At 42.7% G+C, this 27,856-nt stretch overlaps 3 protein-coding genes across 7 annotated transcripts; 1 reads left to right on the forward strand and 2 right to left on the reverse strand.

Annotated features, from left to right (window-relative positions):
- Window positions 1–4,665: 4,665 nt before the first annotated feature.
- Window positions 4,666–18,195, forward strand: myripa (myosin VIIA and Rab interacting protein a). 5 transcript variants are annotated; one of them, XM_029831329.1, is made up of 19 exons: window positions 4,666–4,765; window positions 5,362–5,406; window positions 5,944–6,063; window positions 7,085–7,253; window positions 8,806–9,027; window positions 9,336–9,472; window positions 10,849–10,929; window positions 11,285–11,382; window positions 11,715–11,798; window positions 11,964–12,086; window positions 12,542–12,671; window positions 12,760–13,244; window positions 14,624–16,237; window positions 16,594–16,650; window positions 16,778–16,954; window positions 17,036–17,197; window positions 17,270–17,362; window positions 17,441–17,501; window positions 17,625–18,195. In XM_029831329.1, exons 4-19 carry the CDS (start codon window positions 7,144–7,146, stop codon window positions 17,639–17,641), a joined length of 3,651 nt encoding a protein of 1,216 aa, XP_029687189.1. In that variant the 5' UTR covers window positions 4,666–4,765; window positions 5,362–5,406; window positions 5,944–6,063; window positions 7,085–7,143; the 3' UTR covers window positions 17,642–18,195. The 5 variants fall into 5 exon arrangements, with proteins under 5 accessions (XP_029687189.1, XP_029687192.1, XP_029687188.1 ...); XM_029831328.1 differs by lacking the exons at window positions 4,666–4,765; window positions 5,362–5,406 and having other exon boundaries at window positions 5,609–6,063; XM_029831330.1 differs by lacking the exons at window positions 4,666–4,765; window positions 5,362–5,406 and having other exon boundaries at window positions 5,609–6,063; window positions 11,718–11,798.
- plxdc2a (plexin domain containing 2a) lies at window positions 18,194–24,716 on the reverse strand. Its single transcript, XM_029831333.1, has 15 exons — window positions 24,538–24,716; window positions 24,296–24,420; window positions 23,220–23,419; window positions 22,875–23,006; window positions 22,601–22,670; window positions 22,343–22,465; window positions 22,123–22,241; window positions 21,958–22,057; window positions 21,761–21,856; window positions 21,508–21,589; window positions 20,960–21,020; window positions 20,659–20,887; window positions 19,436–19,471; window positions 19,117–19,271; window positions 18,194–18,954 (listed from the first exon to the last, which is right to left on the reverse strand). Exons 2-15 carry the CDS (start codon window positions 24,390–24,392, stop codon window positions 18,739–18,741), a joined length of 1,716 nt encoding a protein of 571 aa, XP_029687193.1. The 5' UTR covers window positions 24,393–24,420; window positions 24,538–24,716; the 3' UTR covers window positions 18,194–18,738.
- Window positions 24,717–25,451: 735 nt separating this feature from the next.
- LOC101072733 (ATP synthase subunit g, mitochondrial-like) lies at window positions 25,452–26,292 on the reverse strand. Its single transcript, XM_003975456.3, has 3 exons — window positions 26,115–26,292; window positions 25,704–25,864; window positions 25,452–25,634 (listed from the first exon to the last, which is right to left on the reverse strand). The coding sequence occupies exons 1-3, from the start codon at window positions 26,275–26,277 to the stop codon at window positions 25,536–25,538; spliced, it is 423 nt and encodes a 140-aa protein (XP_003975505.2). The 5' UTR covers window positions 26,278–26,292; the 3' UTR covers window positions 25,452–25,535.
- Between the last annotated feature and the right edge of the window lie 1,564 nt (window positions 26,293–27,856).

A 27,856-nucleotide genomic window follows, 5' to 3' on the forward strand; every position in this document is an offset into this window, starting at 1 on the left:
AAATATTCAAGTCCAATATAATCCACTGGTTCGGTGGCACACTACACTGGAAAATGCAAAAAGGTGGATTTGAAGTTGACAATGTTCAGCTGATCAAATTTATGCTGAATAGGCTCATAAATTAGTTATCTGAAAATGCCTGGTGAGAATCCAATCTACTGTTGCCATAACCACCATAACCACTATTATTATTTCATCTTAATGAATGCTAATAAGCTACCTTAACCAAAATGTTAATTAGCCTTTTAGTCCTTATCTTTATTTTATTTTGGAGTCAAACTTTTGTCAGAATGATAAATCACATGACTTGCTTTCAAATTCAAAAGTTGTTTACAATTTACAGTTAATTAAATCACAGTGTGTTACTATTCAGTAACAGTCTGGCACTGAAGACATATCTCAGCAAATGCTCATCTTTTTTCATGTTTACTGTAGTTTGATGGCAACACCGAAGCTGGTAAATCACTGTGACGCAACTGTATGACAGCATGTGTGAAGAAACAGACTCTTTGTCTCATCTGTCTACGCTTTCATAATAATGTAATTTGTAGGCAGGACCACATGTTGAAGACACACCTAGAGCTGGTTTCACAGCAGGGAGGCCTGATGGCTCAAGGCTCAGCTACCCGCTCTTCTTAAAAAAAAAATCTGGAAATCAGCATTCTGAGCAACCTGTGCTCATTGCTGCCAACTATAGTGTTTTGACATGTGTATTACAGCATATTGGTGCACAGAACGCTTTTCTCTATGTGGATGTATGAAAATGTAGTGTAAATGGGGCTTGCTGGGATGATTTACTACTGTCCTCCTCTTCAGATCTTGTGGACAGCCTTGAGATCAGCTGGAGCTTTTTTAAACCCTCGCAGTTGGAATTGGCACCCAGAATAATGACGCGCTCAGTCGAGAGACCACTGTTTGAGACTAAATACAACATTCTAAACATTTTTTGCACAATCAGGTGGAAACAAATGTAAGTGTTTAATGTTTTCTACCTTAGCACCAACCAATATTTAAAGATCTCACAGCTTCCGGAACCTACATCGCCGTGATCGAGGAGTATTATTCTGTCTCTGTTGTGACAGAGCAGTAGAATTGTGCACTAGTGCATCATCTGAGGTGGCGTTCTCTCTCTTGCGAATGAGATGTGGAAAGAATGACAACATGACACAGCCCTACTGTTTATTTTCCAGTTTTTATTTTCCCTCCAGCCTCCGGTAGAATCGACCAGATGAGGAGTTTCCCCTTTCACACTTCAACCCACGAAAATAATCTGCTTTGATTTTTCTTTTCTGGAAAAGGATACTGGTCCCATTTAGATGCTGATTAAAAAAATCAATCAAAACAAGATCTGTGAAATACAAACTTTTATTTTGCATGTGAAGTGACTCTTAAAAGCTTCATAAGTGAAAAAGACAGCATATAGACGCTGAGTGATACGTGTTCTGCAGAAGCTGGAAAACTGGCAATTTCCATCAGGTTAATGTGTTTTGCTTGGCCAAGAGTTCGGGTGATGGGTCGGGCTCATTGGGCTAAGAGGAGAGAGAGACAGACAGAGAGGGAGAGAGAGAGAGAGAGGCTGTGAGTTTGAGTCTCTGAGACATGTGAATTACCAACACAGCATTACTGATGGAAAGTGGATTACCTTTACCACAAAAGGCCCATTTCCTCCAGGACCTTCAGGACACCAGCACAGACAATTTGAAGAACAAACCGGCTTCTGTGATGGTCTTTTAGTTTTCCCCTACAACAAAGAAACAACGAAACCGAGTGTCATCATCAGCAGAAACCGCCTGAGGGTGATCACCAGAGCGCCTGCTGACCGGAAGTAGCTCTTCTTACCAGATCGTCTGACAGCTGACGTCCATCTTTCTGCAGAGCAATGGCACTGGTGCGAGTGATGAGCAGGGAAACCTGCAGGAGCAACAGGAGCAGCAGCAGACCTCTGACCATGGCTGAGCAAGTTCAGGTTCAGAACCCAACCCAACCACCTTATATTCTGATGGCAACCATCCATCGACCAATAGGAAGCAAGAAGAAGACACCTCTGCTTTAAAACACACTTGGTGAAATCAGAAACACCGAGGCCGGTAAATCGGCCGTGACGCAACAGCATGACAGCCTGCGTGGAGCAACGTGAGTCTGTCTGCCCGTTGGCAACAACACGATTTACAGCAAAGAACGATTTTCACCACACCGGCAAAAGTGGGGAAGCTTCGTGAAAACAAGCCACGCAACAGGACAAGGTGAAACTCAAAAACAACAAAACCTCACGCGGTGGATGGTGTCATTATCCAGCTATAAAGAATATGAGGGATTCATGTGGTGGAATGGGCCATCCTCAAAGGCTCTCCTATACTCAGAACCTTTTGTTTTCTTTCTTCTTTACCAATAAAACATCTAACCTGTGGGAACATTTGCCTTCAAACTCTGCATATATAATAATAATATTTAGAGCTGACATTTCTAAAAATATCAATATATTTTTGGATATTTGGTTATCGATGGAGCAAACTGTTTTTATGTACTATATGCCACATAGCCCATGACCTTCCATGTCTTCATATTCATTTGTGGCTGCAGTTTAATCGGTCCAATGTTCAGTAATTGTTATATATCAGTTGTTGAAGTAAATGCTTACAGTTGTGTCAGATTCCAATCAAGTGCCATCGAGTGTTGGTGGTTGTTTACGCAGTGTTGAATGGAACAGAGTAGCGTTTAAGCTACTGATGACAATCAAACAGCAAAACCTTTGCTTCCTGTTTCTACTGCAATGATATTGGGGTCCATTAAAACCTTGTATGTGCTGCAGGTGGTACAGCGGCACATGAAGCTTCCTAAAAAGAGAAGAGAGGAGGTAATATGGCTTAAAAGACCCTTAATTCTATGTTTTATAGCTCCTTCCATGTGTTTATCTTTGACTGCTATAGAACACGAAAATTCCATTCAAGAGGGTTTTTTTGTTTTTTTTTACTACAAAAGAAATATTTTGGATAGTGTTTTTAACGGGAATTTTGTGGTGGATGTCTGAAAATGTAGTGTAAATGGGGCTTGCTGGGATGATTTACTACTGTCCTCCTCTTCAGATCTTGGCCTTAAGGCATCTTGTGGACAGCCTTGAGATCAGCTGGAGCTTTTTTAAACCCTCGCAGTTGGAATTGGCACCCAGAATAATGACGCGCTCAGTCGAGAGACCACTGTTTGAGACTAAATACAACATTCTAAACATTTTTTGCACAATCAGGTGGAAACAAATGTAAGTGTTTAATGTTTTCTACCTTAGCACCAACCATTATTTAAAGATCCCACAGCTTCCGGAACCTACATCGCCGTGATCGAGGAGTATTATTCTGTCTCTGTTGTGACAGAGCAGTAGAATTGTGCACTAGTGCGTCATCTGAGGTGGAGTTTTCTCTCTTGCGAATGAGATGTGGAAAGAATGACAATATGACACAGCCCTACTGTTTATTTTCCAGTTTTTATTTTCCCTCCAGCCTCCGGTAGAATCGACCAGATGAGGAGTTTCCCCTTTCACACTCACCACGAAAATAATCTGCTTTGATTTTTCTTTTCTGGAGGCGAAAAAAATGTTTCTCTACGTCAACAGACTTGGTGTTTTAGAGTTTTCCTCATTGCATTTTTGCCTCTTTTCCCGACGACGCCGACGACGATGATAACAATAATAATAATAATAATAATAATAATAATAATAATAATAATAATAATAATAATAATAATAATTTCCGTTGATTTATTTTATTAATTTAGAATTTTAATTTATTACAATTTTCCATCGTGCAACTCTTGGGCGTTACTGGTCCCATTTAGATGCTGATTAAAAAAATCAATCAAAACAAGATCTGTGAAATACAAACTTTTATTTTGCATGTGAAGTGACTCTTAAAAGCTTCATAAGTGAAAAAGACAGCATATAGACGCTGAGTGATACGTGTAGGATGGCTGTTCTGCAGAAGCTGGAAAACTGGTAATTTCCATCAGGTTAATGTGTTTTGCTTGGCCAAGAGTTTGGATAATGGGTCGGGCTTATCGGGCTAAGAGGAGAGAGAGACAGACAGAGAGGGAGAGAGAGAGAGAGAGAGGCTGTGAGTTTGAGTCTCTGAGACATGTGAATTACCAACACAGCATTAATGATGGAAAGTGGATTACCTTTTCCCTTAAAAGCCCATATGTTCCAGGACCTTCAGGACACCAGCACAGACAATTTGAAGAACAAGCCGGCTTCTGTGATGGTCTTTTAATTTCCCCCTACAGCAAAGAAACAACGAAACCGAGTGTCATCATCAGCAGAAACCGCCTGAGGGTGATCACCAGAGCGCCTGCTGACCGGAAGTAGCTCTTCTTACCAGATCGTCTGACAGCTGACGTCCATCTTTCTGCAGAGCAATGGCACTGGTGCGAGTGATGAGCAGGGAAACCTGCAGGAGCAACAGGAGCAGCAGCAGACCTCTGACCATGGCTGAGCAAGTTCAGGTTCAGAACCCAACAAGACCACCTTATATTCTGATGGCAACCATCCATCGACCAATAGGAAGCAAGAAGAAGACACCTCTGCTTTAAAACACACTTGGTGAAATCAGAAACACTGAGGCCGGTAAATCGGCCGTGACGCAACAGCATGACAGCCTGCGTGGAGCAACGTGAGTCTGTCTGCCCGTTGGCAACAACACGATTTACAGCAAAGAACGATTTTCACCACACCGGCAAAAATGGGGAAGCTTCGTGAAAACAAGCCACGCAACAGGACAAGGTGAAACTCAAAAACAACAAAACCTCACGCGGTGGATGGTGTCATTATCCAGCTATAAAGAATATGAGGGATTCATGTGGTGGAATGGGCCATCCTCAAAGGCTCTCCTATACTCAGAACCTTTTGTTTTCTTTCTTCTTTTACCAATAAAACATCTAACCTGTGGGAACATTTGCCTTCAAACTCTGCATATATTATAATAATATTTAGAGCTGACATTTCTAAAAATATCAATATATTTTTGGATATTTGGTTATCGATGGAGCAATCAGTACATAAAAGTCCTGTAAACTGTTTTTATGTACTATATGCCACATAGCCCATGACCTTTGACCTTCCATGTCTTCATATTCATTTGTGGCTGCAGTTTAATCGGTCAAATGTTCAGTAATTGTTATATATCAGTTGTTGAAGTAAATGCTTACAGTTGTGTCAGATTCCAATCAAGTGCCATCGAGTGTTGGTGGTTGTTTACGCAGTGTTGAATGGAACAGAGTAGCGTTTAAGCTACTGATGACAATCAAACAGCAAAACCTTTGCTTCCTGTTTCTACTGCAATGATGTTGGGGTCCATTAAAACCTTGTATGTGCTGCAGGTGGTACAGCGGCACATGAAGCTTCCTAAAAAGAGAAGAGAGGAGGTAATATGGCTTAAAAGACCCTTAATTCTATGTTTTATAGCTCCTTCCATGTGTTTATCTTTGGCTGTTATAGAACTTTGGCTGTTATAGTTTTTACTACAAAAGAAATATTTTGGATAGTGTTTTTAATGGGAACCAGTCCTGCTACTGGGAAGAAATTGAACTTTTCACCAGACCCAGCTGAAACTGCAGGAGCAGACAGGAGCTCATGCACCCAGAAAGGCTTCCTGCTTGGTGTCACGCCAATTAAATAGGAAATTTCACTGAGTAGTTTATTTAATTTGACAGCTCTCTCTCTCACACACAGCGAGTTTCAGGCTATAATCTTCTATTCCCACACTTCATCACCTCTACCGCTAATCTCTTGTGCGCAGCAGGGAAACAGTGGAAGTTGACCCGGATCAGGATTGATCCCGGTTTAGTCCTGGACGAGGGCTCGCTGCTCGGTCCGAAACTGCAGGGGGGGAAACTTCTCTCCACTCAGACAAACGCTCGGATATTTTCAGACAGATCTTTTTTTTATTTTTTATTTTAAAGAATCTCGACGACTTTCTGGAACCGAGATTTCAGCGACCCGAACGACGTGTTTTTGGCTCCGTGCCCGTCCAGCTGTGAACGTGGGCAGTTTCCCTTCGCGACACCAACATCCCGAAATCTGTGAGTTTTATTATAAATTTTTCCTATTGATGTGTCGCGCCTGCGCGTCTGGAGAATATTAGTGGAAATAAAAGACGCGCAAACCGTCCGCTGTTGCCCCGTCCTGTCATGAGATAATCATTAGTGGCATGAGAGAGATTTGGACTTCAGGAATGCTAATGCAGAACAAATAAATCCAGCTCTCCGTTAAGGCCCCTGAATTACTTGTATAAATGGTCTGAGACGTTTGGGGCATGTTTAAGCTTCAGTAAGCGTTAAGACCTACAGGCTGGTCTGGAACAAGTTGTTGCTTTGATTTTACTGCTGTTAGAAACCTGCAAAATATAACTTCAAACTCGCCATCAATATTTATATGTAAGCTGTTGTTCTTTGTAGTTTCATGGCTATGTGTTACTATAATGGCACATGCGTAACTAATGGAAAAAATAAAGAAAAAGAAAAAATTGGGTAGCACCGTTGAGTGCACAAGCCTTACAGATTTCATATAATATAATTATTGATAATACTTTCAAAAGTCCTCAACGTTGGTTTATGTAATATTTGGCGCACAGCCAATGACCTTTGACCTCACATGTTCTTGTGACTTGAAATTCAAAAATTTGAAATCAAATATATTAAATGTCATGAGCAGGTTGAAAGAGAAACTGTGCCAGTGACGTAATAAACAAGTAATAAACAATTATCGGTACTCATGAAGCACACATAAATGTTCTTTTTTTTGAATAAAAAAGCAGGATTCATTTAACATTAATCATTTATGGGGAGACTTTAATTGAAAGTTAACACCATACACACAGATTTGTTAATCAGATTTGGGAGTGTGAGGACATGTTATGGAGACGCTATATACAGAGGTGCTGCTGTAGTGATCCGTTAAATTTTAAAAATCTTTATCATTAAGCCTTGTTAACACCATTCTGAATTTGATTTATTTCTACATGTGCAAGTTTGCAGTTCCACATAATAAAATAGCATAACCGTTTTAATAATTCTGCTAATGTTTATTTTTTGTGCTCTTTAGATGGAACGAACGACTGATTGATCCATCGGGGGATTGAGACACAGCCAGAAGCTTCGGGAATGGGCCGTAAATTAGATCTGTCGGGACTGTCCGACAACGAGGCGGAGCATGTGCTGCAGGTGGTACAGAGGGACATGAAGCTCCGCAAGAAAGAGGAGGCGCGTCTCAGGTTAGATCTAATGACATTTGTTAATAATTCCGCAGGGGTTTAGGCCACAGAATGAGTTCCATTGGTGTAAAAGTGATGACAAGCAGGTAGAACTGATCACGGGTGCAGCCATTGTTCCTGCTTTAACACCTAAATGTTCCAGAGAACATCTCATCTTTCATTTTCCAGCTACATGATACTTGTCCACTTGCAGCAGGACATGTGTTCATGTTTCGGTGAGTGTTTAGAGTGCCTGTGCAGACTACTGGAGACAGCTCCCATCCTGCCTCTGCAGTGTTAAAAACAAACAGGAAGTAGCCTCCCTTCCCTTTTCTGTTCGAACCAGCTTCCAAAACAGCCCGATCACAGTTTGTTTGAATACAAAGAAAGAACTGATTTTCTTTTCATTTCATGTCATAACTCAGCTTTTATTAGCATTTTCCCTTGACGTTATCACTTTCATTTACTGTCTCCCCCATTAATACTTTTAATACTAATACATCACAGAAGGTTCTCCCTGGGGGCCTGGGGGAGTTTAGATGTTGTCCCCTTATCGTTGTCTGTGTGGGTTCTCTGTGGCTACCTCAGCTTCCTTCCATACTTCAAAGACTTTCATTTAGGAGGTTGGTAAATTGATCTTAGGTACGAATGTCTTTGTATCTCGGCTATCTTAGCTGGCAACTTATTCAGGGTCGACCTTACCTCTCAGCTGAAGGCCGCTGGGATTTTTTTGGATGCTGCATGATGCTACATGTGAAAATATACTTACATTTCAATCAAGGTATCCACGACAACATGCTTAACAGGGTTACTGTAACCAAAACTTCAACTATTTTTTTTTTTTTTTAAATTAGAACCTTGTCCCTCCTTTGTGCTCCTTCAGCAACTTTAAGATCTAAAATCAACAATACAAGTACAGGATGCGTAATTACATATTTGTGTGGACATTTGAACTGCTTTGTTTTGTCCCAATTAAAAATAAATGAAACCATGTAACAGTAAATTTGTGATTATGTCAATCATGTGGTGCGAGTTACTCAATCACAATTGTAGCCAAAGTTCCTCAATGTGACAAATTTAGGCGATTAAAAATTAAGTAGGATAAAACTGAAAACCTACGCACATTATGTTGAAACTCTGGAGCAGAAAAGGAAAAAAAAAAGTGCTGCTGCTGAAGAAATGCCGGAATGTATTATTCATGACAGCTTCCTCCTTTAACCTTTAGGAGCACAGCAGGAGGGGGCTTTAGATCAATGTTCAAATGCTCTGTTATCATTTGACATTTAGGAGTGTATCTCTCCTGCCATCATTTACATTATGCCACTGCCACTACTCGCTGTTCTGAAATGACCGACTTTGTTAAACGGCTTTAATTTCTGCTCCATTTTGGTGAAAGAGGGTCAGAGGATCAGTGAGACCAGGTGAGCCTTTGTGAGCAGTTTTTGTCCTTGGTAGAATCGTCTTATTTGAATCCCAGGTTTAGTTTGATGCACAGGAGAGAAAGCGTGTTATTCTCATACACACGCGCACACACACACACACCCTCTAAACCTCCCTGCCTCCCTCCCCACAGTGAACTGAGGCAGGAGCTGGATGAAGAGGGCAGTCGCTGCCTCCTGCTGTCACGGCAACGCTGCTTCAACCAGCGCTGCTGCATCCGCTGCTGCTCACCCTTCACGTTCCTGCTCAACCCCAAGCGCCAGTGCCACGACTGCCGCTACAACGTCTGCAAGGCCTGCCGCGCCTACAACAAGCAGGAGAGAAGCTGGCTGTGCTCAGCCTGCCAGAAGAGCAGGTAAAGTCTGTGTGTGTGTGTGTGTACGTGCGTGCGTGCGTGTCTGTGTGGGCAAGTTTAGGACGTCCATCAACAGGTGATGGATTTAGGTATTATTACACCCTCACAAAGAACTTTTGGTGAAACTGATAAGTCTTATTAATGTAATTTAGATTCTTTTTTCCTTTTTTTCGGTGACCTTTTCAACGACTGACCTTTTTTTCTGGTTTCTCGTCTGTCTCGTCTGACTATGCAGCGCTTGCATGAATGCTTGAAAGCTGCGAAGTAAAAATGAATAAATAGCAATGATATATTGGAGCCTCTCTCAGGTTGCTGAAGACACAGACGCTGGAGTGGTTCTACAATAACGTGAGGAAGCGCTTTAAGAGGTTTGGGAGCGCCAAAGTGCTGAAGACCCTCTATCGGAAGCACCTGGTGGAGCACAGCGCGCTTTCAGAGCTAACAGGTAAAGCTTTTAAACGTTTCTTTAGCTGAATCCACCTCATTTGGTGCTCGGTTCTGCTAGAGCCAGCCGTGCTGATGTAATTCACCTCTTTAAATATCACTTTCCATGCAGCAGCACATGCTCCAGCGTGCTCATCTGCTCTCGGACGGAGAGAGTTTATGTCCATCCAAGAGGTCAGAGTCTCTGATCTGAGCGAACAGACGAGGGATTATGAGTGTTTGTGGTCGGGGAGGTTGCAGGCGGACGACCCCCCCGTGGGAGTTAAGACTCCATCTGACCACCACTCATCATCTCTTTCTGCTTCACAAGCTCTCTTTCCAATTCCTCTCCTATCCCTCTCTCGCTCTCTCTTTCTCACACACGCACACACACACAGGGTGATGCATTTTAATTTGAATATGACAGACCTGCCCTGGATGAACAGCAATGTTTATTCAGCCGACATATCGGATCTGCATCACAGAAAAAACTCTGATAACTCATACCGAAGAGTAATGTCGGCTGGGCCAACAGGATGAACATCGACTGTAAAGGCATCGGCTCCCGACCCCACCCCGTGAATGCATCCTTCCCGATGGGTAACAAGGAACCAAGAAGGTGAAATCAGGAATAAAAAAAAAACAAGAGGAGAAAGAAAGTGTTTTTCCAGCTGTACTTTTTTTTGACAGAAACAACATGGCACCACAAAAAAGGGTCGAACTGTTGTGCTCTTTGAACACCTTTGTACACTTTCATCGAGCCTGATTTTTAGTCCCTTTGCAGCTCCTCTATATACCATTTTTAGCACTGCCAGGATTGTAGCATCGTGCTTCGCGTACTCGGGTATATCACTCTGCGATGCCTTCGGGGTTGCTCTGACTTTTAGTCACTGCATGAGAGGCAGCTGGCCGTGAGTCTCATGTCCATGTGCTGTGGCCAAATGTGTCCTGACACACAGATGTCTTCTCATAGAAACACAGTGGGAACAATAGATTTCTGCTTAATTCACATAATCTCTTACATTAAACTAATGCTTGCCTATAGGATTTTCACTGTCTGACTTTTAAAAGTAATCCAGTTGATATAACGTGATCCAAGTCCCCGGAGTCTGTTAAAATGATTGCCTGCGGCCCCACGTGCTCTGCTTTGCCTGTGAAGCCAGGGCCTGCCGCGCACAGATCAGGTCGCTCGGTAATGCCAAAGACGTGGCCGCGCTAATGCACTTATGCAACCGTAAATGGCGACATTGTTGCCTAAATTTACAAGATGCGACGAGAGCTCAGGGCGTGGAGCTGGATGGACAAAAAACAACTTATTGACTGAAATCTGTACTTCCTCTGTCAATCATTCCATTTACAAATATGTGTTGGTGTGTGTGCGTGTGTGTTCATGCACAGAGGGCAGCACCTATGAGGAGAGCGTCTGCAATGAGGGCAGCATCTGTGGGAGTGACTCAGCCTTCTACAGACAAACTGAAGGTTTGAAGATAGTTTTGAGTCCATCGCTGATTCTCATTATGATTTGTTATTGAATTTGCTGGTTATAATTTGAAAGATCAAGTATTTGATCTCCAAAATATTCAGCAACTAGAAGTATTTATTCTATTATTTGTCCTTTTTGCCTTCTAATAAAGTACAGTTTTTTTAGGGCAAGTGACTGAAACACGTGTCCAATAAAAATATTTCAGATTTATTCAATATTTTCTCTCTGCTGAGTTGATGCATTTAAAGTGACCTTGAAGTTGAATGATAAGCAGCAGGTGCTGTTGGCCTACCTGCTTTCTCTGTTCAGGATAGCAAAGAGTGTGTTTCTGCTTTGTGTGTGTGTGTCCAGAGCACAGCATGGCAGAGACGCTCTCTGTGGCTTTGCGGGTGGCCGAGGAGGCCATAGACGAGGCCATTTCCAAGGCCGAGGTCGCCGCCAGCAGCCAGGTTATTTATGCTCGTCATGGCTCACAAAGGATACTTTTGTTTATATCTCTAACTCATTTCAAATGGTCCATTTGATTTTTAACATGGTGATAAAAGCTGTGATGACTGCAGAACATCATTATTTAATAAGTCACATGGCTGAAATAACTAGAAAAAGATGCAAATCAGATGCAGCAATACACAAAACCACAATTAAGGTGCCAGTTGTGGCTGCCATTTAACATCAAAAGCACTTTAGAAAAGCGAGAAATTATGATATCAGCTAAAACAAATCTGTGTTTAGAATGTGTGTAACTTTTGCTGAAAAAGTGTTGTTCGATGTGTGTGTTCAGCAGGAGAAGCAGAATGAGGCGCTGTATCTGCGGGAGCACAGAGGAGAGCTTGTGGAGGAACTGGCTAAAACGATTGTGGAAAAGGTCAGAAACGCCTGAATTGCCATCTGACCGAGTGGCAGATGTGCAGAATTAGGTTGATTTTGATGGCACGCCAAAATCCAGCATCTGCTGCCCTATTTGAACCTCCTGTGTGGAGCGCATGGCTGACGCAGCTCTGGGTGTAAACCACAACTCTGTTCCTCTCAGATCATCAACAGGAAGAAAACCTTGGCTGACATGAGGGAGGAATATGACCAGGAACTGTTGAGTGAGCGCAGAACCGACCATCAGCTGGTTTGTGATGAAGCATCTCCAAAACAGAACCTCTGGGTAAAAGACATCGTCTCAGTCCGCTTTACAACACCTGTAATAGCAACAGTAATACTGGAGCACCCGCACCTGAGGGTACACTCAAAATGGAAACTTCTAATTTCTAGACAGAAAACAGAGACAGACATATTTAATAGTGCATGTTTTTCCAATTTCTTTTAATTTATCCTTTTATTCTATTTATCTATAGCTCGATTCAGATTGAAGGCTTCAATGTCAAAACTTTTTTTTTCACAAATTAGAAAGATCTCTGATAAGGAAGTGTGAGATTAAAATTAACTTTATTTAACTTCATTTTAATTGAAAGCAGGATTAGGCAGCCACCAATGATAAATGTTGCTAGTCTGGTAGAAGTGTGTTTTTGATTTCTTTGCCCATTCAGAAGATTTTATTGCTATTTGCTGACGTTTGCTGGTTTCAAATGATTAACGCGGGTCATTAATACCTCTGCTCAGAGATCACATTCGGCCTTCTCTCTGTTGGACAATGAGGCTTTGAGTCTGATCGGAGACCAGCCATTCTATAAGGAAGGTGTCAGCTCAGCTCTTTCCACCTGGAAGAGTGTAGACTGGCTGGATGAAACTGGTGAGATCAGCAACACTTCACAATATTTACTGCGCTATCTATGGCTACTTCAGGTTTTACTAGAGTGTGTGTGTGTGTGTGTGTGTAGGTGTGTCCTCAGTGCTAAAGAGCTCAGATGGGAACTGGCTTGCCCTCCAGAGTGCCAAGATGTCACATCCCGGCCTGATAAACAGAAGGAAGAGTCTGATCTCCAGCACTTTGGAGAGGGAGCCGGCCGCGCTGTCCACCCAGGAAAGCCAGGGCTCAACCCCCGACACCGAAGCTGAGCCCAACACCTCCTGGACCGACACACTGCAGGAGATCCATCAAGCAATCGCAGACTCTACTGGCTCCGACTGGATGCCGTCCCAGCGAGGCAGCGGAGGCGAGGCGGTCAGAGACTCTGAGGGGAACTGGACCTCCCACGAACCTTTGCTGGCTCTTTTAAAGAAGGTGTCGGCAGAGATCACACAAACGTCACCATCCTGCAGCAACAGCACTGTAGATGTGAACCTAAATGTGGAGGAAGATGAGCGAGAGGTGGCTGCCGAGCAGAAGGAAGAGGAGGAAAAGTTAGCACCTTCTTCTCTGCCAGTAAGAAATATTTATATTCTACAATACTGCAGTAGTCTTTGCTGTAAGGTTGTTTTGGGTGAACTTCACAGCAGATTAGGAAGAAATTGACAACTCATGTAGAGCTGAAAAAAATATAAATCAGTTGCCAAAATGTCTGTGTTGTCATGATGACCTTGATTTTCAGGGACAAACAGTGTAATTTGTTCAATTTAATTGGGTATTTAAAGCTGCTATAGCAGCATTGATAGATCTCCCCACACCCATCAGTGAGGGTGAGATGTGGTCTCTGGATGCCGGACGTTCAAACTCGAGTCGCCATAGTGAGCAAATGGAGAAAGAAAATCAGCTGCAATCAATTGCAAGTGAATCAAGCAAAAAATGCTACTTCTGAATCTGTAGGGCATCCTACAGAGCAATTTTATGACAATTGGGTGTCACAGCTGCGGGCAATCATGCCTCGCCCCGCACACCTGTTGTGCATCAGGACTCTAATGAGCACTCTTCTTAATCCCCGGAGGCACACCTGCTCCCTGCCAGATCGTTATTCGTTCCTGATGACTTTCCAGCGTATTCCTGTTTGACTGCCTGCCGGGTTCCGACCTTGCCTGTTCCCCGGTAAACCCTGTCTGCCTTCTGCCCGATCTCGATCTTGACTACTCTATTCTGCTCGCTCCTCGGTAAATCCCGTCTGTTGTCTGTTTCTGACAATAAAGCGGTGTTCAGCCAAACTCTGGTGTCGCATTTGGGTTCTCATCTGGTCCGTGACATTGGGTAGCCCCCTGCAGCTTTTTCGTAGGTCTTTGGATGCTGCGCATGTGTACCAAGTTGTCACATGCATAGGTCAAATGCTTTGTTGAATTTATCTAGGGGGCGCTGTAACATTAAGCAAATATTGAAAATTACCCAGGTTCGGGCCAAACATGGTCAAACTTATGAAGAGATAGGAAAATATATGCACTTTTTCATTAATGGCGAGCCAATGATATTCTCCACGTCGTCATGGCCACGCCTTCTGATGAAAACTAGCAATTTCTGCAACAGAGCGTCATCAAGGTCCTCACCCAGTTTTGAGCTCAACATCCTTTGAGCAGGCTATCACACTATGGACATGACATCCCCTATCACCAGCAGGTAGTGCTATATCAATAACTGAATATAACTGAATTTGTTTAGGTCCAGACCACAATCACACATGACCTTTGGCCCTGATCAAACAAGACATGTCCCAAGTGATGTCCACTTCCTGTTTTATGGCGAGGCATCAAAATATTAATGCTCGGGCCCTAATTAGTGCAAAATCAAATAAATGATTTGTTGTCAAATCAAATGTCAGAAGGTGGATAATCTATAACATATTCTCCATGATGTATAAAACAATCTGTTCTAATTTGTTACAGGATAACAGAAAAGAAATCGATCAGATCGTATTTGATTCTGATGCCTTGGCCGATGACACTTTGACTGCAGCTGCCAAAAACGCTGATCTTTTGGACTTGGACAGCGATGTAACAGCCAATCAGAGGAATCAGGAACGCACTGTAGCACGGCAACAGCTAGCAGGCCACTACGCTGAGTCTTCAACTGGTGAGGAAGAAGATGAAGACAGAGAAGAAGTAGTGGAAGAAGAAGAAAAAGAAGGAGACAAAGAGGTAGTGAGAGATTGTAGTGATGTGCAGATGAGGAGAGAGAGTCAGGAGAGTGAGGACAGAGGTGAAGAAGATGAGCAGTCTTGGGGGATAGAGCTGGATGAAGGGAGAATGGAAGATGAGGAAGAGGATGAAGATGCAGTGAAAGACAGATTGTGCCGGCTCGTAGCACATGCCAGGTTCACGTACTTCTCGTCAACGGACGACGACCTGGACAAAACTGGACTGAGTGAGGGAGAATGGGAGGAGGGCGAGGATGAAGAGCGGCAGAACAACAAGACAGTGGCCCTCTCTTTAAAAATCTGCCAGTTGGAGAAAGAAGTCAGGGCAAGTCAGTTCTCCTCCACAGAGGACGAGCTGGACAGAGTCGGCGTCCAGGAAGAGGACGATGGCGAGCAGGAGGAGCTGGCTGTGAAAGTCTGCAAATTAGCCCATCAGGCCAACGCCACGCTGTTCTCCTCCACGGATGAGGAGCTGGACGGAGCGGGTGGAGGTGAGGAGATGGGGGAGGTGGAGGAAGAGTCGCTCTGGACATTTCAAACAGAGAAGGCCGCCCGAGCGGCTCATCTGTCCAGTTTAGTCAGGACCTCTCGCTTTTCGTCCACTGAGGACGAGCAGGACGTTGAGAAGGGCGAAGGAGACGTGAAGGGCCCGACCAGACCAAACTGGGAGAGGAGAGAATCATTTGGAGATCTGGATGTGAAAATGTTCGATTTAAGGGATGAAATCGAAAACAGTGGTGAAAAAGAAACATGGGACTCTTTAGACAGCCAAAGAACTGATAAAAAGGAAGAAGAAGAGGAGAAGAGTGGTTACATTGAGCCTGGGGATGAAAACATAGAAACAGAGCCCCTGACAGTAAAGGAGATGGAGGAAAGCCCAGAAACAAGAGGAGGGGGAGAGGAGAGCAATGAGGAGGATGAAGAGTTCGATAGGATGATCAACAGCATGTTAACGATGACTTTGGAAGACATGCAGGGAGGGGAAGTCAACGCAGAAGCTCCGGAAAAGGACAAAACAAACCAAGAACTGGATGGAAAGATGAAGGAAGGGAGTGAAAGTACGTCTGAGGGTTTGAGAGCAGAGTCAGCTGTCATGGAAACGGTCACGGAGACCGTTGGAGCAAGTCCTCCATCTGGAAACAAAAATGAGGAAACGGAGTCACAGCGAGGAGAGGTGATGCTTTCAAGACAAGAGGATGCTGCAGTTGTGACCGTCAAAGAAGATCGAGATGGGACAGTGGGAGTGGTCAGAGAGAACGAAAGAACAGATGAAAGCCTTGAGGAAGACAAAAAAGAAAATGCAGCTGTGGTTGAGGACACATCTGTCCCGGAGGGTCCACTCACGCCACAGGAGATTCAGCTGGTAAGACAATATGAAAATGCATGAAAATGCATCGCGGATTTGACCATGATGCCAGGAATCACAGTTGAGGCTATGAGCTACGTTTAGTTCAGTGAGAAGTTTGGGTCTTTTTAAGGTTCTATTAAGATGATTATAGTTGGTTTACCTGTTCACTGATACATTTAAAGAATGAATAATTGTCAACAAACTGAGCTTGGACAGACTTCTCTGTCTCACTGCTTCATTTTTGTTGCTCACACTGTTTTCTCCAGCTCGTGCCACTTCTAACCCAGCTGGCCCGGCGTTCTAACTCACTAACGCTCTCTGTTACATCTGCTCTGTTCTCTTCTGCGCATTATTCTCTCTTTGTGTTGTAGGTTTCTGAAATTGAGCTTTACTCATCTGTACAATTGCTTTCCACTCTTCTAGAGCAGGTAAAACTTGGCTGTTCCTGAACCTGGCTGTTCCTTTCCTGTTCCTGAAGGTCTCATTTTTATGCCTAAATGAAATAATTGAAGATGATATTTATTTATTGGGTCCACCCTATTGTATGTGGTGCAGAGATATTCTGCAGTGTCTCTGCGCAGCATCACCACTGAAGTCCTGAAGGTGCTTAATGCTACTGAAGAGCTGCTGCAGGGAGTGGAGGGGGGAGACCCTAGGCTCTCCAGCATTTCGCTGCCCCCCAACACTGACCCCCAAAAACTGGATCAACAGTTCTCCAGGCTGGAGGAGAACGTAAGATCACCTTTTTTTCCCCTCAATCATGACCATGGAGGTATTTGGCCTCTGATGTTGGCGATGATCTTTATGGTTTAGGTGTACGTGGCAGCCGGCACAGCGTACGGTCTGGAGGCGGAGCTTAGCGACCTGGAAGAATGCGCCAGGGCCATCAGCAGCACTACATCTGACATGGAGCTGTCCTTCCTGGAGGAGCAGGTGGCATCGGCAGCCGCCAAAGTCCATCAGTCCGATCTACAGGTGAGTTCTGATCTTTAAGCTCATTTAAACATGAGTGTGCAGCATCAGTCCAGTGTGTTTTTTGCGCTATAGGTTTCCAACATCTCTGCCAGGATTGCTGCTCTGAAGAACGCGGGCCTGAATGTGGACACACATGTCACTAAGACGAGGACAAGTCCGGTTATGGTGCTCTACCCTCTAACATATCACAAGTATCATGTATCTTGCGCAGTAAAAAGTGAATTGAAAAACCTTTTTTTGCAGCCTGTCACCCTGAACTCTTCTAGGCAGCAGAGGAGGCGATTACCTGCACCGCCCGCAAGAGGTCAGAAACATATTCATACAGTATAACTGCATTCAACCCAATAAAGAATCTTTTTTTTAAAAGCTTTAATTTACTCTCGCCTCTAAATTGATCTTTTTTCTGTCACATTTGATTATTTTACAGAGTCAAAGAAGACCTGAAACATTATATGCCCAGAATGTCCGTCCTTGTTCCAACACATAAGTGCCTTGACCCCCCACCTCCGTCTGGTCTTCATTCAAAAACTGTTTGCCTTCAGTTCATTTTAAAGCTCAATATGCCTGAAATACTTTGGTAAAGCACCATGTGTTGTCCTGACTTTGTGGAACAGCTTAAACACTTTTGAAAATCTTTTATATGTAAGAAAGAGAGGACACATTTTAATTTCCAAATCCTTTCTTGTTAAAATGATCATCACACAGCTCAAGTTTCTTTCAAATTTCTTTCTCTTCATATTTACAGATATTTTGATCAGGACTGCCCAAATTTAGCAGGCCACTGTACATTAAGTGACTGTTCAGCGGCTGAGGACACTATGCAGTATTTAACATGAGACTGTATGCACTCAGCAAGGAGCTCACAGTGGCCTTTAGTCATTTGATTTAACATTAACATTAAGGTGTAACTAGAATTAATGGAAATTAGTTTCCCTTAGTTAGATTACACAGTTGTAGCAATTGTATTATAAAATAAATAAAAATCTGTATTTTTCTGACACGGGATGTGCATATATCTGTTATGTTGTAGCGTAATATATTTATTCATATCTTTATTCATTAGCATATTATCTTTATTCATTAGCTTAAGAAAGTATGCTATTAAAGTGAAGTGTATAAATTGTGCTCCACTTTGTTCTAAACCCCAGCAGCCTTTCACAAAACAGCTGGTGCAATGTGAAGAATTTAGTTGGTGTGCTGGAAATGAGGAAACGACACTCCAATATGACATTCCTCCTCATGAAGGTGTAAAAACAACAAGTACCAGCAGGGCAGAAAAAAACAACAGTTTGAGAGAAATGTTCAACAAACAGGGTCTCCTGTGAGACACCGCAGGTGTCGTAAACCTGTGACTTTAGCAAAAAAAGAAGGACAAAACCATAATATCAGTTCATCCAGTTAAGATCAAAATATTGCAGAAATATTCTGTAGTTCCCTTGAGAATGTCTGAGGTTTTCCTCACAAAGAATTGAACAAGTTTGTGTGTTCGGAGAACTCCTTGCAACTCTGCCCCAAAGCCTTGTGGGATATGTAGTTTTTGATCAGATGGCGTCTGCAACCAGGAAGCGCTCCCTCTGATCAGGAACGATGAATCCTTCTTTCTGTTCGCTCTCTCTGCGGTCTGACATCACAAAGGACTGTTTGGGGTCTATGATCACCATCGTGTCTCTGTCCTGACTGAGAGACTCCACGTCAGTATAAGTTGAACAGTCCCCGCGGCGCCTGAACTTCAGCACTGGCCAGCGGTTCGGCCTCCGCTGAGTGGGGAGAATGACAAATGCAGTGTAACATCCCAGAATTCTCTCTCGTGTGTTTGGGAGTGCTAAACGTGTTTGTTAAATTGCACAGTGGAGATAAATAAATGTTACTTTATAAACATCTTTGACAAAAGAGGATGAAGGTGGGCTCGAATGACTGACCTCTATAAAGAAGAGGCTGATACTGGAGGTGGGATGGTTGTATATGTAGACCGACGTGAAGAACGCCACCATCACGATCACCGTCACCATGACAATGCCTGCCAGTAAACCGAAAGGATGCCGCTTGTTTCTCTGTCCTGCCGCCTGTTCTTCTGCTATAGAAGACATTTGAAAAGACTCCGATCAGCCACAATTTTTCCAACATTAAATGAGATGACAAAATCAAAAGTGAGGGATGCATTTAGGCCGGATCTGTTCCAATAGTTGATTCAACTTCAAATTCAAAGGGAAGTTTGGCCAAAGGGAAGGGGCGACTTACATGTTTCATTGGAGTGCAAGGACATTTTTGTGCCATCTGCAAAAGAAAAGAGATAAGTCACTGAAATGACAAAACACAGATGTGGTTTACTCTCAAATACTGTCAATAAACAATTAGACACTCATATCAACAACATGTCATAAAATTCTTCAAATTTACCAGGAAATATATAATTTTACCTTCACTTCTCATTAAACTATTACAGGTGTGTTAAACAGCAACACAGAATAAACAGTTACAGCACACTGGTGTGGCTCAGAATTGAAATAGTAAAGTTCATAATTGCCTGTTTCTGTCCACATCAGACTGTAAAGTAAAGTGATTCAGAACCTCTGTTGACTACAACACCTGCGCATGGAAGAGTCATCAGAGTTGAGATTAAAACAGGACTCTTTGTCCCAAAGAGCAAAGTCGTGTAAGGAGAACAAAGGACACAGGGAAAAAAAGCACCCGTCCAAGCAGCGTGGGTTAGACCCATGATGCTTTGGGGGTTATGTTGCAGAAAATGGCATCAAAAAAGCTGAAGTTGAAAATGAAATGGTTTCAACGCGATGGGCGACCTCGAGAGCAAATGCTGAAGGTTTTTCCGCGGCCCCTCACAGCCTCCTGACCTGACCATCATTCAAAATCTGTGGATCCGCCTCAAACAGCAGTGCGAGGTGGCCCAGGAATCCCAAAGATCAGAAAGACTATTATGAAGAATAATGAGGGCATAATGCCTCAAAGAAGAAGTCAAAGACTCCTGACTGGCTACAAAAAGGTGTTAACGAGCTTCGATACTGACCACAGGGGGCACTACTGAGTACCAACTTTGCAGGAAGGACAACCTTTTATTGTGGGTCCTTTTCTATTGTTTTGAAAATGCAAAAACAAGGAAAAATAAGGCTTCCTCTACTTGCTAAACTCTTCATATTTACAGATATTTTGATCAGGACTGCCCAAATTTAGCAGGCCACTGTACATTGAGTGACTGTTCAGCGGCTGAGGACACTATGCAGTATTTAACATGAGACTGTATGCACTCAGCAAGGAGCTCACAGTGGCCTGGGAAATAGCTGACCAGTTGACCCCCTCACTGTCAGTCTTTACACAACTCACTGCGTGCGCACCTTAGTCAGCTACAGCTCTTAATTCCGCATGGTGGTAGCCATACACGTGCTGCTGCTGATCAGCAATCTGTCGCCTTCCCCCTACAGCTGCTTCTGGAGCATTCCTGATCATACCATCTGCTGTTCTTCCAGCAGGAGGCCTCAGGGTGGCTATGACTCTTCCCTCAGTGCTGCTGTGTGTCCAGAGTCTGGTGTGAGCGGATGCTTTGCTGAAGGGGGTGGAGGCCAGACTGGAAGTCCTCTGCTGGGTTGCGGTCGGAGTAACCGAAGGGGTGGTGAGCCCGAGGTGGCGTGACGCGGCATTTGTGACGTCAGCTGTGCGGAGACACAGGGGATCCCTTTTCTGGGGAAACAAACACCGGTAAGCTCTTCTTTGCAGGCGGATGCGTTAGGAGTGAATCACGGCGATGTGAACCTCCTCCAGGCAGCCGAGGTCGACCCAATCCTGACGGTTACGATCGATCCCGCTGGAGCATCTGTGGGAACAGAGAGGGAAGAGTGGAGCCATAAAAGTCTAGTTTCACCAACTCTTTTTATTTGTTGTTGCCTATCATGGACTGAAATAAGGATCTGCCATTGTATCTGCGAAACACTCGTGTTATCAGGCCAAAGGGAGTTGATGACTGTGGAAAACACAGAACTGTAATGCTTTATTTTCTTTTTAGCAAACATGGGAATAATTTATTTTAAAAGGTTTTAAATGCATAATTTAACTGCAAAATGGAGTAAATGTTAGTGTGGTGATGACAAAATCATGTGCTCTAAAATCCTCTCATATTGCTACACACACACCAAAAATGGAAATAATGCTGTGAATGCAGCATGTTGATGGGAGAAGTCCCCAACAGTAAGTAGATCTTGTCACAGGTTCTAGTAAATTAAAGTAAACCTCATTCTACGTTCTTGGGCCAGACATATTCTCTCTTTAGAGTGTTTGTGCATGCGGTTATTGTTCCTCGTTACCTCTGAAGACGACTACACCAGCTGCAGTTAAAGCCGATCTGAGCGGTGACACATGGACCACAGCTGGTAAACTGGAGACATGCTGAGAGGAAGGAAAAAGGTAAAGGCTGAGGAGGAGGAGGAGAAGGATTAGCTAAATTAACTTTAATGCATTACACAGGCCATCTGCTGCCCCTTTGTTTTGAACGCAAGCTCATTTTCTGCAGAGCTCCAACCAAGATAATAAAGGAAGAGTGTGTGTCGGGTCACTCACTTGGGAGAGGAACCATCTCCACCACTGTGTAATTGCAGATTCTTGACTTAATGATGTCGACTTTGTGATATTCAAAAATGGTTCTCCGCCGAACATCTGGGGCACGCGAGAAAAGACGCAGGGGGAGTGGGGGGGAAGATCCTAGATCAGTGATTTAACAATAACTATACAATAACACCAGAGTCACAGTCACTGACCGGGGATCTGCTCAAGCTCATGAAGCACCACAAAAGCGTCCGCTAGGCCCACTTTGACTGGATGCATCTCTGTGTTGATGACAGCGATGTCCACGGGGATCTAAACCAACCAACTGCAATCAACACCGTTCCAAAGAAAATGATGAAGAGGAAAAGAGGAGTCACCTGTTTGTATGCGAATACAATGCGCCCGTCGCTGTGCAGAACGGCCTGAAAGGTGAAAGTACCCACGCGGATGTTGTCATGTAAGACAACCCTGTTCCACTGAACCACCAGTGCAGTGCCTGGACAGTATAAACACATAAACACAGACATGCACACATATACGTTTGTACTTTTTAAATGACAATAGGACACAGAGGGCAGATTTGTTTGTCTCTCTCACCATTATCAGAGTAAAGCACATTAGAGTTTTCAGACAGATGCAGATCGAAGTTTGCCATTAAAGGTGCGATGTACTGGGTGGCTGTTAGCATCTGGTGGATCACATCTCCGGTGTAAATGAAGCCTGTCAGACAAAACGTGCCGCGATTCACAATGTTCATGTCGCCGTGCAACGGGTCCAACAAAATGTCAGTGTTTTAAATAGCCAGAAACTGTTCACAAGCAAATCTGCAGCTCGTATTTTTACATTAGGACCAACCTCCTGCTGCCACTGTGACTTCTTTCAGTATGTGACCATAGAAGGGGAATTCAAAGGAAAGAGTCACTCTCTGCAAATAAGAAGCAAAAAGGGAAAAGAGGACAGGTCACATTCATACACAGGGAAAAAAAATGCACAAATTTCACAGTTGTTACTGCTTTGTCTGCTGAAATGCTTTCCAGTGATCATCCCTTTAATATAACATCTTTGTCACGTGGACTCAAAGTTAATGTAAATCTTTATTTACTAGTGTGAGTGGTTGGCAGATTCCTACCTCGGTTTGTCTGTAGCTGCTGGACAGAAAAGAACACACCTTCCACATATCGTCCCTCTTCACCCACAGCTCCTTACTGGCAGCATCTCCAGGACCGTAGATCTTAGATGTGTAGTAGGTGTGATCAATATCCTGTGCAAGAATAAGAAAGCAAGGTGGAGGTGGAGAAAATAAGAAGCAACACACCGAGGAGCTGATTATCTGGTTCACGCAACAAAAACCCTGCTTTATAAAACTCACATTGCTAAACATAATAATTAAAAAACAATTATAATTCTAATATTTTTATTACCTTAAGAAAATCCTGAAATATCATGAATGAGAACTATGCATTTTAAGTATTACCACAGTCTGTGTAGGTATGTGATTTGTTTTCTGCTCCTCTGGATGATGCTGCTCTTTGTCGGGGCCCCTCTTATGTGCAGGTCCCCTGGGAGCCTCAGACCTGTTCCTCAATGGCCACCGGGCCTTTTCTATGGGTTTGTGACCCACATTTGATGGCCCCTCTGGAGAAGACAGCTCCTGTGAGTCAGTGAGGTACACACCTGAAAAACCAAGCAGAAGTATATTTTCCATTCAGTCATACATCAATGAGTATATTCAAAAACCTAAAAATTAATACATCTGTACACAACACAAGACGATGACGTCTTAAATATTAACAACTAAACTCGTGCATATTTTCCTTGCAGGACACAAACAAACTGGGGATTGTGTGACCATATAGCAAACATATGATGTCATTCCATCCTCCCAATGACAACAGAGGATCCTAACTTTACTCTTCACAGCAGAGGGCGAAAGAATATTTCACATTCCTCACACCAGCAGCTCCAGGAGACATGTGAGAAGGGGCAGCGGTGGGTGTTGTGTCTGTAAATCTGTCACATGTTGGTCCTGTGGCTGCAGGATCCACCTGTGTGTAGGTGTGATGTGGGAAGTGGGCGGGTTTCGTGTGTGGTGCAGAAGTCGGGAGGACGGAGCTGGAAGAACATTTATATCGACACTGGAAAAGTGTGACTTTGTGAGATCTTTGTCCAAAACAATCTGAAAAACAAACCAGCTTCCTCAAGCAGATTTTGTCAAATTGTTTTAATCTCTAACGGTTAAAATATAAAACTCCCCCTAGTGGCTGGAGGAAGAAACGAAAATAATATCATTTAATTTTGCACACAAATCTAAAGCATAAAACTAAAAATGTTCGTAGAAAATACAAGCAGTGATTTAGAAACTATAAACGCATAATGCTAATGTGAGCGAATGGATGAATGACCACAAAAAACAGTTTGTAAAACACAATAACGTGATAATAGTAAAATAATCAATATTTTTTAAATTTCAAACCTGAATTTCACTTCATTTTTCTTCCCTAATAGTTGGTTATTTACGATCATCTTGCTTAAGCACTATTTATGACTTACCGTAAGCAGACTTTAGCTTCATACAATTTAGATGAAACTGGAAAAGAAGGGCCAAGCCCGTGAATATATTTACAGTCTTTTTCAGTGTCACAACCATCCTTCCTCTCGTTTAGTTCGTTGTGCATCTTCGGTACGAAGGAACAAGAGTTAATTAGCGCAAAATAGTTCTGCGCAATCTTAATGTTACAGCTGGTCCAACATCAAAAAATGGAAGGAAGGAAAACTGAAGTCTTTAAACGAACCATTTATGCAGATTAAATTAAGACTTCTTGCACTGTTGGTCCTGATGTGAAACTTTCCATAGACCGTCCATGTGTCCATGTGTCCGCTCTGTCTGGATGTTACGGGCTGTCTCCGCTGCTGCCTTCAAGTGCTGCCGGAATTAGTCAAACTGTACACAAACCACGAAAGGAGGGAATATATGGTGTTGGAGTAGATAAATAATATGGATGCATGGGGTGTACTAATGGCAAATATATGTTATTCCAAAAAAGAATTTCTCTGATATGATGCTATAGCATAGAAAATAGTTTTTAAATGTTTACCGTATTAGACCTGTTTAGCTCGTTTGTTTATTGCCACTAGATGGCGACATTGACCGTAAATTTGAGAAAAGCAGGAAGAGACAACACTTGGGGGTTGAAGTTCAGGACTATGCTGGAGATTTAAAAAAAAGAGAAAACAATCAGAAAAAAAAATACTTAAGCTCTCTTTAAATGGCTTGGAAAGACCATTATTATCGATATAGATTCAATCATGTTGGCCTGTAATAATGACTATAGTCACTTTTAACTTCATGTTAAACGTCTTTAACATGAGGGTTAAAGGTATAGCTTCTTTTGCTGCTCACTAGAACCCTGACTTAAGTTAAAACCAGAAGATTGCAATATGCACCCTGCAGGACTCCAACAGCAGTTTTGTTGGTCAGACTATGATGCAGCCTAATATTTGAGCAAACTACTACTTATTCAGTCCATAATGGAAAAGGAACCAGGACTTGTGACACAAGAATTCACCAGATATCTGGAAAATGCTGTTTTTGCAACATTTACAAAACCCACTTTCACTTTTTACAAGCCATCCATTAATGGTTTCACCTGTTAATGTTTTGTAAGAATTAATAAGGGTAGATCAACATTTTTGACAAAGACACGCATTCAACAGAGATATTTTTATTTGTCTGCAACTGGCGTCTGAAAATATGACAATCACAAGGGCAAATTAAGAAAGAAACCAGCATTTAGACGTCATATCCAATAATGCCGCCTTTGCCGATGCACTCTCCGATGTAGAACCACATGAGCACCTCGGTGGTTACAAGTCCATTCCTCAAGGCATCCTAAAGAAAAGGAAATGGGTCATGTGGTTCAGAACACATAACATTTTTGGTAATATAAACGCATCTCACCTTGACTGTGGTTTGTCCCAGGCGCCCAGCTTGGTAGCTCTTGACAAGACCAGATGCGGCCTCGATGGCCTTGGAAATCTCAGATGGGGACGGTGGGACGAGCTCGACCCGAGCATAGTGCCAGAAGGTTGCTAGTCTGGGTTTGGAGTATGTGACAGCGCCTGCAAACAATTGAGATAGCTCTTAGAAACAAAAACGTTCGAACTTGAAATATTATCTTAACAAAGTTTTGAAATACTAAAAATCTTTTAAGTGAATCACTTGGTGCTATAACGCGTATAAGAACACCTGGGTGTCAAGTTATTCAGATGCTAATAAGCTAAAATGACCAAACCGGTACTAAATTATTGCATTATTTATTCCAGAGCTAAAACTACGAATAAAACCCATGAGGAAGGCAAATTGACGTACTTCCAATCAATGCTGGTACTTTAGAAACAAGTTTCTGGACTGCCTGAGCCATGTTGACAGTCAACCAGGACACCGGAAGTGGACGAAGCGTGTGTCCTTCTTCTTGTTTTTCCGCTTTAATGCCGGGCACCCAAGCGGTGTATTCAAGGTGCAGTACCGCCATCTACTGGGCTGGAGCGGAGCTTACAGTCGGAATCATACTACTTCCCAAAAAAAGATCATGGAAAAGAATGGAAATCCCAAACTGTACTGTTCTCAGACAATGCAATTAAAACCCAGTGGATATAATATTTTTTTAATTTAACATTTTCCTTCCCAATTCCCTTATTTCACTTAGCCAGGAAAGAGTAGAGCAGGTTGTCTTACATTGCCAACATAAAAAAAAAATGCAGATAGTGATTACAGAGACATATTGGATGCTTGTAATGATAAATGTTGTGATGTTCAAGTTTTTGGGTCTGTATTAAATTTTGTAATGCAAAATCTGTGCATATGTTGATTTGTATTCGACTCACCTCCGTCCACTGTAAAGCCATGGAAATTGCAATAATTTAACACATCAAATGGTCAATAAACAAAGGAGTAAACAGCCAAGGAGGTGTTATAGATAATAATCACATCTAATAAACACATCTCTTAACCGCTTTCCTATTGATCCAAACAAAGCTTTTGAGGTTATTGCTTTCTCCCTGTAAAAGTTGGGACAAGTGCTCGAAATGTAGGATGGTCTTCTGTAGAATGATCTTGAAGGTTTAAATTTCCCCCTTTAGAGCAGACACAGAAGATGTGTTGTTGATGCTGATCCATCAACAACACATCCATTCACAAACCTGATCACTGGCACAAAGATATTTTTGATTGCAGCTCTGCTTACTCCCCCATCCCAGCCCTCCTAAACATCTGATCACATTCAATATTTTTATTTCTTCATATCCTCTATTTATCCTTTTATTATGTTCTCCCCAAGTAAGTTATAAGTTCCACCACACACCCAGAAATTTTGACTTGACCCTGCTCAGTTGTCCTCAAATCTTGAATATTAGCATACTTTTTCCCGCTCAAGAACTCTGGTTTACTTTTGTATACAGTACAGAGAACACAACCCCCCCCAATGGTCAAGGATTCTCAACCACCTTGACACCTTCTTGTAGTTTTGTTTTTTACAATGTGCATGATGTTCCTCATAGGGAGGGTACACGTATGGGTGAAGGCAAGGTACATGCCTGGATGAGTTGTTCTGCTTTCAACACAATAGATGATTCTTTCTGTAATCATTCTCTCCATTGTATTTTCTGCTTTAAAGTCAAAACTACTGGGCTCTAGTGGATTTGATGCTTCCTTCCCTGGTTTATAATAACAATGAACAGTGCCTCTTTCCATTCAGCCCACTTCCCATTATTTATTATGTAAACCTAATAGTTCTTCTGATGCTCTGTAGTGCTTGAGCATAAGAAATCCTATCCCAGTTACATTTATCTCTCCACCAATTGACCTGCTTTTCACTTCACTTTCCCTTACTTTTAGAACTTGATTGATTAGCAGCGTCCAGTATTGACTTAACTTCAACGTTTCATCTATTACTTCTAAATTTTTATTTAATGCCTGTTATTAGTATTAGGCAGCTCCAGCTTCCTGCAAGGATTGTAAGAGTTAGGAAATAAAAGTGTCCCCTCGCTGTCACGGCATTGACATTCTTGTTCACTTTCTATGCTCTCCTCTCTATCTTGATCTCTATTAGCTTG

The sequence above is a fragment of the Takifugu rubripes genome, chromosome 22 (assembly GCF_901000725.2).
Source record: "Takifugu rubripes chromosome 22, fTakRub1.2, whole genome shotgun sequence".
Taxonomy (NCBI): domain Eukaryota; kingdom Metazoa; phylum Chordata; class Actinopteri; order Tetraodontiformes; family Tetraodontidae; genus Takifugu; species Takifugu rubripes.